Genomic DNA, 15,169 nt, shown 5'->3' with positions numbered 1-15,169 from the left:
GTACTTGGTGCATATGCTGTGGTTTGGCAGAGTTTGTTGTAAGCATGTGATCAGACCCTTGGAAAGCATGGCTCCTCCCCAGTTAATGACTCTCAGCCAAACCAGTGACGTTCTGATACCGTATTACTTCACGGTGGTCACAGCAGTGTTTTCCTTTCAGCATGCCATGTAGTGTGTGCACTTTGCCTCAGTGGTACCACTTCATGTTCAGGTTTTCAAACATTGGACCTGACATCTTTCTGTACTGCTGGATGGGTGCCATCTTTGTTTGAAATGACAAAGATTTTAGTTTATTTTGAACTGTCTTTTTTTTCCTGTGATATCTCACCTGATACTGCTCGTTAGATGCTGTCTTCATTTTCTAAAACAGTTACTTAAAAAAAATTCAGTGTCTCTTTTTTTATCTACCCCACTACCCTAGGAAAATTCACTACCTCTGAATGAAACAAAACCTTTGAACAACTGCCTGTTGAGTGATATGCAAAGTTAAATTAACAGAAGTTAAAATAATTTAGGAGTTGGCAGTAAAAAAATGTGTGTTCTGTCTCCCATTTGTTGGCATGCTCTTGTCCATGTATCCAGTATGGATAAAGAAAAATAAATTGAACATCTTTTGTATTTTCTTAATTGTTAGCCGCTTGGAAAATTATGGGTCAGGTAAATTGATAACCCTGTAAGTATTATTCAGTCCACGGTTCTACTGTTACCTTTCATTAAACTGCTTTAAATGCATGATGACTCGGGCCGTCCGATTCCACTGCTGCATTTTTCCATTGTCAGAAGTACAGAAGTTTTGGTCTCATCAGGGCTGCATGGCTTTACCTTGTTTGTTTGGCTAAACTGTTTGGATCTCCATGCTCCAAGACTGAATAACGCAAACTTCATTCATGAAAATCGAACACCTTGTGTACACGTAGGGCATCACTTACCAGCTCATCAACATTCACTAATTGTATTTCTTGCTTTTCACAGCTCCTCATGTTAGAAACACCAATTAGACAATTAGTGTGTATATGTATTTTTTTTTTAAATGGCACTGTATTCTGTGAATATGTGAAGGCACATTATTTAAGAATCTATACACGCTTTAATATGAGTAGCAGAATTCTTGCATTAAGAAAGTTTGCTCACGATTTGAGCACTGGTTTCTAAGGGCTTTGATTCACAAGCTAAAATGGCTAACAAGGCTGATGCTTCTGTTGTACACACAGGGCCAGGAAAGCTGGTAATCTTGTGAAATAGCTGCATTCTTTAAGAGTGCAGTGATTTAGGGGAAACATCACAGATTTTGTTTTGTCAAGAGAATGTTGCATTGTAACTTTTTGCTGTAAATATCTTGTGAATCAGAAGCCTTGAGCAGCTGATTGCTGCTTTCTTCCATTAAAAAGCATTTATGATACAAAGGAAGGTGAATGGTGTATTTGTTTTGTTTTGTAGTCAGAGTTGCATCCTTTTAAAAATGGTTTTTTCCTTGTAAATAGTGTAGGTTAAATCAACATTATTTTTACTTCACCAACTAAAAATCTTTTATGGTAGTTGTTTGTAATCTCAAACTTGGATTTGGACTGAATTGTGGATTTTGCAAAAACACAACTGACAGTTAACAAGAACACATGAATAATTTCAGCTCAGATTTGGGGACTCCTGAGCACGGTGTAGCAACACGCTGGCTATATTTTGAGAGGAAACCCTTCTTAGATGTGTGTGACTATAGAAGTCCTCCAATTTTTGAACTAAGCTCTTCCACTACGTTTGGTGTCTATAGCTAGATTCCAAGTCCACTTTACTTGAAAGGTTCCAAAGGCATTGGGATATTTTGCCTCTAATACTTGGAGTAAGAAAAGAAACGTCTTTTTTTCCTCTTCTTATGGTGGGTTTTGGAACACGCAAACAAACAGCAGTGCTTTTTGAAAACTCCGTATGATAAGCAAACAAAGGTAGGTTTTCTTTGTGAATAAGAATAAAGAGTTACTTGAAGCAGCTTTTGAGTTACTACAGCTAATAATCTTGCTGTTTATAGGAGTAGCTCCTTCTGGAACATAAAACTGGAATATGGTTTTTTAAAATCAAATATAGAATGTTTATTTTTCTGAAGACATCTACTTCTGGTGGAAAATATAGGTATTTTAAGGGTAAAACTGAAAACTCCTATGTTTTGCACCCAGAAAACTAGCTTAAGAATGCAAATGCTTACATTTGGATAAATGGGTAGAGACAGAGGATATTAGATTACAATAGATTAAAGAAGGCCAATTCATATGGGAATCATCTTGAAATGAGATACTTTTAACGACTCAGGGCATCAAAGATTTTACTCAGTCTTCTGCTTCTTGTGAACTCTTCATTACTCTTTGTGGCCTCAATAAATGTCGGGAGTTGGTTGGTGTGTTTAGCATTTTGCTTTGCCAAAAGCCCCATTGTTTGTACCTAAGTTACTGAGAGGAAAGAATGAATTAATATGTAAAATGCAGAGCTAGAAAAAGTTAAGGGTAGGGGTTTTTGTGAGTGTTGTCTACAGAGTAGCCTGTGTGTGATTACTGGTTTTTTCCTTGTGTAGAAGGCTCTGAAAGGTAGGTAGAATGCAACCTATTTGTAAAGATACAGAGATACAGATGTTCAAGACTTGGCTCCAACAGACTTGCTTCAGGTCAGACTTCTTTTAAGCTAACACTTGTTTGCAGTCTGTACCTCTGGGTGAAGTGTCTGGCAGGCATTGTAGCTTGAATGTGCTGTGACATACTCTGTGACCAGTACTGCATGCCTTTGTTATACTGTCGTATGGCAACAAAACCAGACTTTTCCCCCCCCCTCTTCTCTAATATAGGTTGGGGGCTGCTGCAGTCTTAACGTATTTTCTATACGTGACAACAGATTATCTCGAATTCCTTCTGAAATTTCACAAGCCACTGAACTTCATGTCCTGGATGTTGCTGGAAACAGGCAAGAGATTTTTGTTTTCATGTTCTTTTGCTGTATTTACTCAATTCTTTCTGATAGCAAAAGATACTACGTCTAAGAATGAAGTAATAAAAACCAGTTATGACATTTATGTTAGTGTTATGGTCGAAATTCTGAAAGTAGTCTTTCCCCTTGGCCAAAAGTAGCATAAATTGTGTGTTTTCATGAGTGTGATTTTTTTTGATTACTTTGACTCTGAGGAAGAGATAGGATTTTAAAAAAAACCATCTGGATTTGTATATTTTGGAGTTGAAAATGAGAATCTAGGCAACTGCTAGAGCTTCAGCTGAAACTACCAACCATAACACCGAGTAACACTAATATCGAGTGTCTTATCTTTGCAATACAGTGAAGGTAACAAGGAAAGCCAGTTTGACCTTGTAGCTTCTCACCAATCTTAGTGTGCTTCAGACATCAACATGCAAAAATGAGTGGATTAAAGCATAAACCAACAAATTAGTTTAGTTGCTTGGTAGGGAGTTAAATAAAAAAAAAAAAAAGGAGGAAAAGCAAATGTTATTTCTTCTATGCAAAGTAATTGTCTCAGAGGCACTTACATGTTACTGTTCTGACAGTTGTTTATGTGTAACGTTCCTGAGCGGAGGCAGCCGTCTGCCTTCCTGGGCAGTTTACTGCAGTAGAGAAAGCTCAGCACAGTTTTACCTGTTACTCACAGCTACAGAGGATTATGGTATAAAGTTAAGCTGCAGATTTATTTTTTTTCTAAAGAACGGAGTAGTTGGAATTGATGACTACTGCAATGCCTTTTATTAGAGGCAATAATTTCAGTCCTATTTATTCTAACTCAATGATATATACTTAAGTCAACTTCATGAGTCTCTACTAAGTCTCCTAGAGATTGCCCTGACTTTTTTACTTCTTTTTTTAAACTAGGCTGGCGTATCTTCCCCTCTCACTGACTACCTTAAAGCTGAAGGCTTTGTGGTTGTCTGATAACCAGTCCCAACCTCTACTGACATTTCAGACTGACACAGACCCTGAAACAGGAGAAAAGATTTTGACATGTGTATTACTTCCTCAAATGCCTTCTGAGCCTGTTTGCCAAGGTGAGTGCGTAGAGTCAACTTTTCATTCTGTATAGAAATATTACTTCTTTGTTTACTTTGTTGTCTGTTCCATAAAGGTTTGTAAACGATTCATAAGCACTAATGAGCAAAGTACCAAAGTTCTGGTTGAATTTTCACTATTAAACTTCTTTTTTTTCTGTAATCGGTCTTCAGAAGACTTGAAAATTTGGCAGTAAGTGTTACTGAAAATGCAGTGACAACAATAAATACAATACATACAATAAATAAAATACAGATCTGAAAGAAAAAGACTTAGATCATTATTCTGAGGCTTGCCAGTGGGCCACGTAGTGGTGTCCATATTTGTGCACATTGATTATACATCTTAAATACATATATATGTTGTGAAAATTAGTGCCTTTCTGCTTTTTTTAACCAGAAAAATGAATTGCATAGTGAGTAGTAAGCAGTAGACATTTTACTTTTTAGCAAGCTAATTTTCTTTCAAGCAAATATGCTGTACAATAACTTTATTATATTAATTAACAAGTGTAGAATTGCATTATAAGTTGCGTTTACCTTTTGTGTTGAAACTTGCCTCTGGGTCAGGTGGAACCATAAACTCTTTTTCACTGTTGGCTGGGTTGCTGCTCCAGTAACTTTTGAATGTTTTTTGTCCTCAAGTTTTAAAGCTGTGTGTGAACATTGGAGGGGATTCGTCTGAGCTAATATTTAAACTTCTGGTGTAATCACTGCAAAGTAATTTATCCCATGCAAGAATGGACTTTAAAAGAAAATCATGTAGATTCTTCTCCATTGAGACCAAAAGGGGCCTGAGGAGAAAAGTTCAGCTGTAGATAATCTGTATTGTAGGTACCCAGACTTAATTCCAGTGTTTCAGTCCTGTGTGGCTGGAGCAAATAGAAACCATTGAAGCAGCAGGAGTGTAGAAGTATTTGTTTTATCTCAGCTTCTGGATTTTAAGACTACAAATTCCATGAAGAATTAAAATAAGTAAATGAATCAACCTGTTTAGATTTAGAGAAAATTAAGCTAGTTCAAGAAGAGGAACTGAGGTAGACCGACTTTCTCTAAGGACCACACTACTAGAAATTAGATTACCGCCTCTCCAGGTGAATTTCATAGCTTCAAGCAGAGAAGGCTTGGAATTAGGATTGTTGGATGTGTATGCTTGATAGTATTAAAAGGATGAAGTCAGTAAAAGCAATGATCCTGTGTTAGGAAATCCATTTAGTGAACTGGCTAATGTCAGGTGGCAGCCATGATCCAGAAGAAAAACCACATATATTAAATTATATAATCAGCACTTTAAAATCTGAAACAGTCCAAGTATAGAAATAGCTCATTTATGCATAAACTATTTAGTGTGTGTCCTCAATAACAGAAAAGAAATGCAAGTTCTTTCTTCTGCCAAAAAAAGTAGAAATAGCCACTTGTAAATCTTGAATGAGTGATTAGTTGGTTATTGCAGTTATTGCCAATATAGCATGCTGATTGTGTGGATTCACATGCATGTTGCTGTGAATCCTGAGCTGCATCTTCCTGTTCTAACAGATAACCTACCACGATGTGGTGCATTGGAGAGTTTGGTAAATGAAATGTCAGATGAAACATGGAATGAGCGGGCAGTGAATCGAGTCAGCGCAATTCGCTTCTTAGAAGATGAAAAAGATGAAGAGGATAATGAAATGGTATGTTTTCCCAGCCTTTGGATACCTGCAGACACTGTGACTTTAATGCAAAAGTGTAAAAAGTATCTGAGCATTCTTGCTGTACATATTTCAGCTGTGACTGCTGTTTTGTGTGTACATTTGTAGCAGAAACTCTTCATGTTGACTGCTGAAACTTTTTATATTGACTTTAAATGCCTTTTTTCTTTTCTACTTTGAATATAACTTTTATATTCTGATGCAGGGCAGTCTTTGTGTTGCTTTGTTTTCCTCTGTCTGCTCAGGATGTTTTCTTTGCAGAAAGAAGATAGGATCTTTCTCTGCATCTTTGAAGCTTTACTGCCTGAAAGTACTTAGGGTCTAATTTAACATTCCAGCACTCTGGCATGTGTCTCCATTACGTTTGCCATCGTTTGTCTTTCTGATTTCTATTTCCTATCTTTCTTGCTCTCTTTCTTTCCTTTTTTTTTTTTCTGAACTCCACCATTTGCCATGAAACAACCAGTGTGTCCATAAACAGAAAAAATGTTGCTCATTAATTTCCCACTTAAACAAAGGATGTGGGAACATCTGTCACTGTATTTATAAGACCTCTCCATTAAGTTGGACTCTGCATGTCCTGAAGATCAAAATGCAACGTGATCTGTAGTTTTACTAACTTCTATTAACAATTATAACTCTTTGTAAAGAATAAGACTTCTTCAATCACATTTTCAGTTTGCTTCTCTGATGCTCTAAAAAGTTGCTGGTGATCCTCATTAGATCTCAGCTTGAGATACTTCAGGGCACTGTCTGGATTGTTTTACTTTAAAAAGTGACTATAAAAGCTTCTAGTTATAAGGTAAATGAACAAGTAAGGTAGTTGCTTACTCCAAAGCAGCAGAAACTAGTCGTCTCTTAACAAGCATTGTTCGTAGACTGACTAATAAGAGAGTTCAGAATAATGCTGCTTAAAAACTGTGCCAACCTGAGGATGTCCATACAGTAGCGAGGGCTCCTGTGTTAAAGACAACTGCTTTCAGTCATGGTATTACAGCCTGATTTGAGGCAAGGACCTTTTTAGGGAAAAAAAGGGTTTATGATCTTACTGGGGAGAAGGAAGGGCAGATTTCCAAAGCAGTCTTGACTAAAGCATCCGTTTATGGGTCATCAGTTCATCCATAATGTGCACAGTTTACATGTATGCCACTAAAAAGTAACTGCATGTATATGTTTATTATACGTATTTTATATTTGTGGTGTTCTGTTGGTCTCCACCCTGGATGCTAAATGCAGTTTTTGTAAATTTTGTTTTCCTTGTAAAGGTTTCAGCACAATGATGTTAGACATTCTTGTGTCTTAAGAGGGGAGAGAAATACTCCCTCTTCATCCTCTCAGGATACTTGTTCTCAATTGACAAGAGAACCAAACTGTGTGGTGGGGCTGGAAGACATACAAAACCTCACACAAACATGTATTTGACACTCTTGTGGGATTCTTTCAAAATCAGATGAATGTTTTCTATTTGAAATGTGATCTTAAATCACTTACATGCTTTTGGGAGAAAAAAAAATCCCCAACTACATTTATGAAAGAATCTTCACTTCATAACTTGTAATTGTACTTCACTTGAGTGGCTTTCAGATTAGTAGGCCAAAAGAGGAAAAAATTTGCTCCTAGACAGTTCTTAAAACCTCTTTCACTATCTTCATAAACAAGCAGCTATGAAAGTCATATTCAGCACAGAACATCATAGTTTGAAAAGGAAAAGGGGGGATAAAAAAGAAAAAGAAAGATACCTAGTATTTGGTATGTGAATGCTGAAGCCTTGAAAGTGTATGTTGTTTTTGCAAAGAGACGAAGGCAAAACCACTTATTGCGCTGTTTATTTTTAGAGAACACTTCTAAGGCGAGCCACTCCACACCCTGGAGAATTAAAGAACATGAAAAAGACAGTGGAGAATTTACGGAATGATATGAATGCTGCTAAAGGACTGGACTCAAACAAAAACGAGGTCAATAATGCCATTGACAGAGTGACCACTTCCGTGTAGAGTTTCATCTCCAGGTTTTGCCTCCTGTGTCTTCCCCTGCTGTTGAAATGTTCCTGTCGTCTTCTGGGACCTCACTGAGCCCCTTTTTGTTTTTAACCAGAACCTGATTCATCGTCTCCATACGTGAAAAATGCGGCCCACTGGAAGAAAGTGCCTTATTTCATCCAGGCAGTGAACCAATAATTTCCAAATCAATATTGTAATTTTAGTAGTCCTAGGCTTTTTAAAGTTTAATACACTACTGTATGCAAAATACAATATTTTTGTCTTAAACACAGGGGAAATAATGCTTTTCTTTTCCAGAGTGCTGGGATATCTTCTTCCCAGTGGCTGGATGTGCTGGTGAGAAATATAGTTTTGTGGGAAATTGATACACTTTTTTATTTTTTTGGCAGCTCAGATGGTGTAAATTTTAAATTTTTGTATAGGACTTTCATAACAAGATGATGTATTTCATTTTTAAGAGAAAATTTATCTTGAGCGGTACATATTTTAGTATTTGTGGAAGAGAACAAGTTTCATGGACAGCTGTATCGTTTGTTTGTACCACCCATTGTGCCTTATTGTGTCTTGTATGTCATATTAGTCTTAAATATAACAGTTCTTGAGGAAAGTGAGTAGATTTGGTCTCCAGCTTTAGATATGTCTTTCTTTTCAGACATTGGGAATTTTACAGCAGAGAACTTATGTTTGTATTATGGAATCTTAGGTCATGAAGCACAAATGTTAGTTTTGTTGTAAAGAGAATTAAGATTTAAATGACCAAACTGCTATTGTTTATTACATAATGCACTCACACTTTAACTTAGTTGTAATGAAACATCTTGGTTTGGATCCCGTGTTGCATTGCAGTCACTAGAAGTTCATGCTTCCATTGTTTTTTTCAAATGTGCCATCTGTAAAATAACTTGAAAAACAGCACGATAGACTTTCAGAAGCACAGTATGAAACTAGTTTTATGTATTACACAAGAAAGCATGATTCTTTAAACTGCTTTGGTGGTTTTATAAAAATATATAAAACCATAATAAAAAAAATCTTTGAAAGCTTCAGTAGATTCATTGTATCATTAAAACAGCAATTAAAGTATCAATTAATACTGGAATTTACTATCATTGTTGCTGTGTTGCACTTCCAGTGGTCCAGTGCTGATTTCAAGGTCTTATTAAATCTGTGGGTTCTGGTTTGTTTCTAAAGGTAAGTATTAACTGAATTCGGTAAATAACAGTTTTGCAAAAGGCTGATAAAGATTGTTGGTGTCTCTGGGTTGTGTATGTGCCATGAGCTAACAAAGACCACTGACTGGTTCAGTGCAGGAACTTGAGTAGTCAGAGTTCAGAGCAAAAATTTCACATATTTGGTGTGAGATGATACAATGAACCCATATTGAACAAAATGAAATATCTGACACTTCATGAGTGGCTAACCACACCCCTTCTGCTGCTGAGAGTTTCTTCCAGAAAGTGTGAATTGTATGAGGATTTCTGGGAGAAGATAGGAAAGGAAGAGATCAGGGAAGTCCTAATAACTTGTGTTTTCAAATTAATACCTGCAATACATGATAACTTTTTACATTTTGATTTGAAGCTTTTACAAAAGGCACTGCTTTCTTTTTGATATTGAACAGGTAGGTATTGCAAGCCATCTGCAGGTGTTTAAATCTAATCTGGCACAATACGTTAATTTTCATTTCTCATCCCAAAGATTCCTCATTTAAGCTTAAAAACGTGGTTTCTTTGTGGGAGATGCTGCAGGTGTTTAGGTATTAGGTCAGTTCAGGGGGGTAGTGCAGTTTTATTCTTTCCAAGGCAGAGCTCTCCTGGTTATTCTCAGTAAGCCTCTGTTAAAATAAAACCGAAAAGAAAACGAGCTTTTGGTACAGCTGACTCCAACCCTGGATAGAATTTTCTTTTTAAAGTACTTAATGGAATTGACACAACAAAAGTTTAAAAATGTACCCAGAGTGCAAGTAAACCTCAACAAACCCATTTGAGATGGAAAAGTTTTCCTAAAATAGACAGTTCCTAAAATAGCCAAAGGCAGCAAGACTCTGTGATGCCAATTTTTCATTTGGAAGCTGTGGTTTGTTTTGTTTTTAGTGTCTGCTCCATCAGCAAGATGAATGTGTAAAGCCTGGGTTTGGGCCTTGCCTGACATGCCACCAGATGAAAATAATTAACTGCCCCTGTGCACCTACTCCCTCCTGCTACAGGCAGAACAAGACGTAAACCTTGTTATAACTCTGTGATAGGTGCTTGGTTGCTCAGCAGTTGCTTTTTATACATTCTGGCAGGCTTGTGGAGACTGTGCTGCAGCCCACAAACCTACCAGAAGACAGGTTTGCTGCGTCTGCTTTGGCATGAAGTAACTGGTCAGCAGTCAATTTTTTTTAATATGTTTATTTTATTTGTTTGGGGGTTTTGTTGTGTTTTTTCTTTGGGTTTTTGTTTGTTTTGTTGTTGTTGTTAATAGTGAGAGGAATATTTGTTGTGCTTTCTCTGGCTGTAGAAAAATGGGTGAACCAGGCTTGTTGCCTTCATTTGGGACAGTTTCACACTCCTGCACTCAGGAGTGCTGGTATTGTCATCTCAGCCAAAGGTGGGTGGTATGAATTGCTTATTGAAAGTGTTTGCATCCATTCATTTGTAAAAGAAAATAAAAGGAGCTCAGACTAGAATCCAGTAATTGCCTAATGAGAGGTTATTGGAGCTGTAGTCCGTCATCAGACCATCCAGCTGCAATCCCTGAAGGAGTGTTGGTGTTCCTTGCTTTTCACTGCCATCTGTCTTCACTTTGTGAATCTGTGCAATGGAAGTCTGGATTTTCATTGTTTTTTTTTCAGTCGGTATCTGGGGAGAGTTAAAAGAGGAGAGGTGTATTTTTCAGTCTTCTACACTAACACTGTGTAGCACTGTATGTCGTTAATGTCCTTTTTTAATGTTTCTTGGGTGAGACAATTAAAGATTTTGCCCTGCTGCAGGTAGTTCAGCAGTGTATAAATGTAGTGCAGTGTTTGAGTCTAGCAATAAGTGTAGTTTCCAGCCTAGTGAATCCTTGAGGTATGGCAACAGCTGCTGGTGTTGTGGAATAATAGCAGTTGAAGTGTCATTTGTGCTTCAAGGCTGAAAAGATGTTTGGATACTTGCTGTGCAAACAGTGACAAATGTCTACCCTCTCTCCCCCTAATGCTGGTTCAGAGTGACTTGCATGTCATTCTGCTTGATCAAACCTCCAGCAGCTGAGACCCCAGAAGTCCTTCTGATCTCTTGACTGGTCCATGTGTGTGCCATTTTATGAAGTGGTTTAGGTATGCTTCTCTTCCCAACAGTGTTGATAACACTTCAGGCAGTTTTAATTGTGTTTTATAGCCAGAAAAAACTGATGATATTCTGATGAAGCAGCGTGTCATTGAAAGCATGAACCCTCCCTAGTCTCTGTTTGACTTTTTTCTTTTGCTGATGCTGTGAGGAGCTTGAGTAGTGAATATGATTTTGTAAGCATGACTGACTTTTTTCTCTATGAACTTTTTCCACTTCCCTTTGTAAGTCTTTTGGGAGGTGGATTTAATGCAAGGAAAGACAAAATTTGCATCCTGTTTTATTAGCTATAAACAGGTAACCAGGGAAAATCAACTGACCATAGTGGTGGAGTAGATTTAATATTAACCTGTCGTTTACTGCATGCAAGTTCTCTTTATTGAAAGTCACAATTCCATAGTCTTGAAAGAACAGGGGTGGAAAAAAAGCACTCTTATGCTACCATTGTTAGTGTAGCAATGGATTTTTCCATCCCCTCTGTGTTGCTCCAGGCTTTTCTCACAGCTTCCATATAATTTACGTGTTAAGATTATTTTTCTGGCTCAAATTCCATGTTTTTTATAAATGACATATTATAGGAAAGTGCATATTGGAAACTTGCATAATGCTCTCCTTTCCAGCAAGTAACTTGTTTGTGTCCTGCTTAGCCTGCTTTTTGTCTAGCACTAGAAATTTACTGGTGCTGAGTGAACATTTTTTTGATTATTAGCTACTGGATGCTCATGATTTCAGCTTTTAAGAGGAGAGTAGTGACAGCAGGAATTTGATTTTTTTAAAAAGTGTATTTTTAGTATATTAGTTGATCCTACCCAGGTAAATGGAAATGTCTTCCTCCTACTGAGATGGAAGCACACTGTTTATCAGAAATGTCTAGACCTTTTGTTAATGGAGAATTCACTGCCATTCTTTGCCTTGACTCCAAAAATAAAATTACTTTTTCAATTGACTTGCTATGAGTGCTTCCCCTCTTCAGTTTCCATCAAATGCATAAATATGTTTCAGCGCTTGGATTGCTATCAGAGAATATGACAAAAGCCGACTGGTCTTGACTATAAGTAATAGTTTTGGGTGTTCCCTTCCTTCTGAACCAATTGTGAAATTTTCAAAGGGCCAGTGCCTTGTTCTTTCATGCTAAAGTCAGGAATATAATCAGTATTCCACCAGCTGAATGAAAAATGTGATTATTTTTTTCCCCCCCCCCAAAGTGGAAGAGCACATACCTGGTTTGAGGATGCCTCTGTGGGCTGCTTTGCAGGAGCTGTCTTACTTCCTTTTCTGATGGGTGTTGGAGACACTATTTGTTTTATTGCCACGTGCGTGGTTCTTGTGGCAACCAATTGGTCAGTCATGGGCTCTGCCAGAGCAGAGGGCTTTGAGGAAGGACCTCGATGACTGTAGCTGGACTGTGTATTAACTTCAGGAGCATGGGTTCATGACAGTCTGTTTTTGAATTTATAAGTTGTTCAGGGTATTTTGCCTCTTAACACTGATGTTGTTAGTCTATTAACACCGAGATCTTAAGAAAGTAGTTTATCTTTGTACAGGAGAAGCCCTCTCTGAGAAGTACAGCATCAGTATTGTCCATGGGAAGAACTCTGTGGCTCCTCAGTGATGTTTCAGAGAAGAGTTTTAGCAAATCTCTCTTGGCATTAGTACCAGGAAGTGGACACCTGATGTCCAGTAACCTTTGACACTTTTTCTATAATGTGCTCATCTGTTGCTGGAGAATGTTGTCTTGACTGAAATCTCTGGAGGTGTGGTAACATCCAAACCCAAAATGTTAGCAACGAGTACTGACTGTGGTAACTTTCCCCAACATCCACAGATGCACACATCTTCCAAATACCACTAAAACATCAGCAGCTTGGATTTCAGATTATATTCAGATTCAGTATAATGCAGAGACAGGACTTTGAAGAGTGAAGTTAGTTTTGTATTGGGCTAAAACTATCTTCTTTTGAAGCAAACTCAGGCAAGTTATGGAAATGTGCTCTTGTTGTAAGCAGTCTGATTCTATGGTCATTCCCAATAACTTGCCAGTTTTACCCAAACCCAAAATAAATTGGCTGCTTTAAACCAGTCTGAAGTAGCTCATAGGAGACATGATTGTCCCATATTTCTGGAAGATTGAACAGGACACTACATGACTACATGATTATAAACATGAGTTTATAATGAGTTTTAATAGTTCATTGATGACATCATGGACTTCCACTAAGCAACTTAAACCAAAACAAAATCTAAACTAACTAACGAAAAGAATGTTTGTTTGAATATTACTGATGATTTTTTTTTTCTTTCAGAAGGGGAGAAGACTGCAAGTCTAAATAGAATTTGCATAGTGGATCTTTTTAGGATAATGTACAGCAATTTTACTTTTTTAATTGTGTTTCCAGGAAATTAAAAAAATCTTATCTGGCTACTCAGTACTTGAACATCTAAGTTTGACATTGTCATGTATTTATGCTAGCAAGGTTTCCCCATATAAGGCTTGCTTCCATTATCTGTTTAGGCAGCTTTGTTGCCTCTCCTACAGCAAAAACATATTCAAGGATGCCTTTGTTTCAGCAGCATTTTGTTTAGCTTTCATTCTTGTTTCATGCGAATTACACAAAGCTTTCTTAGAAACGGCCTTTTGTACTATAAAAAAGGAATGAGTCTGAAATAATTTTGAATTAATAGAATGTGTTATGTGTAGCTGTATTTAAAAGAAAGAGAGTGTTTATGTTCTTTGAAATGCATCTTTAAAGACATTTTCTTTGCCATAATTGAGCTATTTAAGCAAATCATCTTTTAAAAAGAAAAATAGGTGAGAATGTGTGTTTGGGGCTTTGAGTTGAGTTGTAGTAGCAGGTGTATGACCATTGAAGTGTTCTGTAACTGAAAGCACTGGATTCTACTTGCCAGTGGAGACCAGGCTGTGGCCATAAGCAGGGTGTTTTATTGTCATTGTGTGGTTTCAGTGTGGTACTTCAGAGACGTAGGTGCCTTTCATGTTTTGGCTTTTATTGTTAGTGTTTAGGATTCTTTTTCATTCATGAGAATGATTTAGGGTGATACATAGCATTTACATACCTTTGTTGCCTGGAGGAAATTCATTCTCTAGAAGATTTGTTAGTGAGATCTTACCAGAATAGACACCTTGTACTTTATGAGAACAGTTTGTCCTCATAATGGACAGGTGTATGATACAAAGCAGTATTTATGTTAAGAAGAGACTGCTTTTTAAAACATGAAAAACATGTTGAAAGAAGGCAAAAGGGGAGCCCACCTGACTTGCTGCCAAAACATTGAAGCAAAATGATCTATTACCAATCAGTTAAGATTGTTAACCATGAAGGGAGAAGACAATGTGTTTCCATGGAACATAACTTCTAGGCTGATAAATATTTTCTCTCTCCAAACACTTCTGCATTTACAAAAACATCAGTGTTACACAGCCTACATACCTATGAGAAGCTTAAAGTCATAAATACTGAATTTGCCTTTTTGTTTTGTTCCAGTTATTAAGAGAACGTGAATCTATGTGCATCTCACTCTGTGTTTGATACTAATGACTTAAAACAATGATGTTTTTCATCTTTTTGGGTCTTAGCTTCCCCACATACGAAACACAAGAAAGAATGTCCAAACTTACCTGGGCAGGAAGAAGACCAATAATCTGTAAATTTCTGCAAGGAGAGCTGATTTTTCTTTCTTCATATTAGGGTATTTGCCAGTAACCTCTTGTCTAAAAGCATGGTCCTATAGTATCTAATATAATGAGAATGAGCTAATAAATTACTGGAAGTTTTTTAAGATAGTTTTATTTTTGAAGTACAAATCTACTATCTGTTAGCTGAACTACCTTGAAGGCTGATGGAAGCTTGTTGCCCATTTAAAGCAATTTTCTTTAATACATCAGAGTAGGGAGTTAGTTTTATTTTTGGGAGGGAAAACAAAATCCAGTAAAAAAAACAAATTGAGGGGTTGCTTTGCCTTAAAGAACAGCAAACAGGGCTGTACCTTCCATCTCTTCCTTGAGGCAAACTACACATGACTAGCCTTGCTAAGATGTTGCAGCACTGTGTAGCACCTTGGCTACTCTTGGCTTTGTCCAAAAAGATGAAAAAGCTGGGCACCATAACACCCTGGCAGTGGCA

At 37.2% G+C, this 15,169-nt stretch overlaps 1 protein-coding gene across 1 annotated transcript in view; it reads left to right on the top strand.

Annotated features, from left to right (window-relative positions):
- Positions 1–8,762, top strand: part of LRRC1 (leucine rich repeat containing 1) — a 66,274-nt gene extending 57,512 nt beyond the window's left edge. Inside the window, exons 12-15 of the mRNA XM_018077804.2 lie at positions 2,825–2,940; positions 3,853–4,025; positions 5,562–5,698; positions 7,552–8,762. Coding sequence (XP_017933293.2) covers positions 2,825–2,940; positions 3,853–4,025; positions 5,562–5,698; positions 7,552–7,710 — 585 coding nt within the window. The 3' untranslated portion in view covers positions 7,711–8,762. The remainder of the gene's footprint in view (positions 1–2,824; positions 2,941–3,852; positions 4,026–5,561; positions 5,699–7,551) is intronic.
- The last annotated feature ends 6,407 nt before the right edge of the window (positions 8,763–15,169 follow it).

This window comes from Manacus vitellinus, unplaced genomic scaffold (assembly GCF_001715985.3).
Source record: "Manacus vitellinus isolate BGI_N305 unplaced genomic scaffold, ASM171598v3 scaffold_4_pilon, whole genome shotgun sequence".
NCBI classification, from domain to species: Eukaryota; Metazoa; Chordata; class Aves; order Passeriformes; family Pipridae; genus Manacus; species Manacus vitellinus.
The sequence above is the reverse complement of the archived record's forward strand: the minus strand, read 5'-3'. Positions and strand labels throughout refer to the sequence as shown.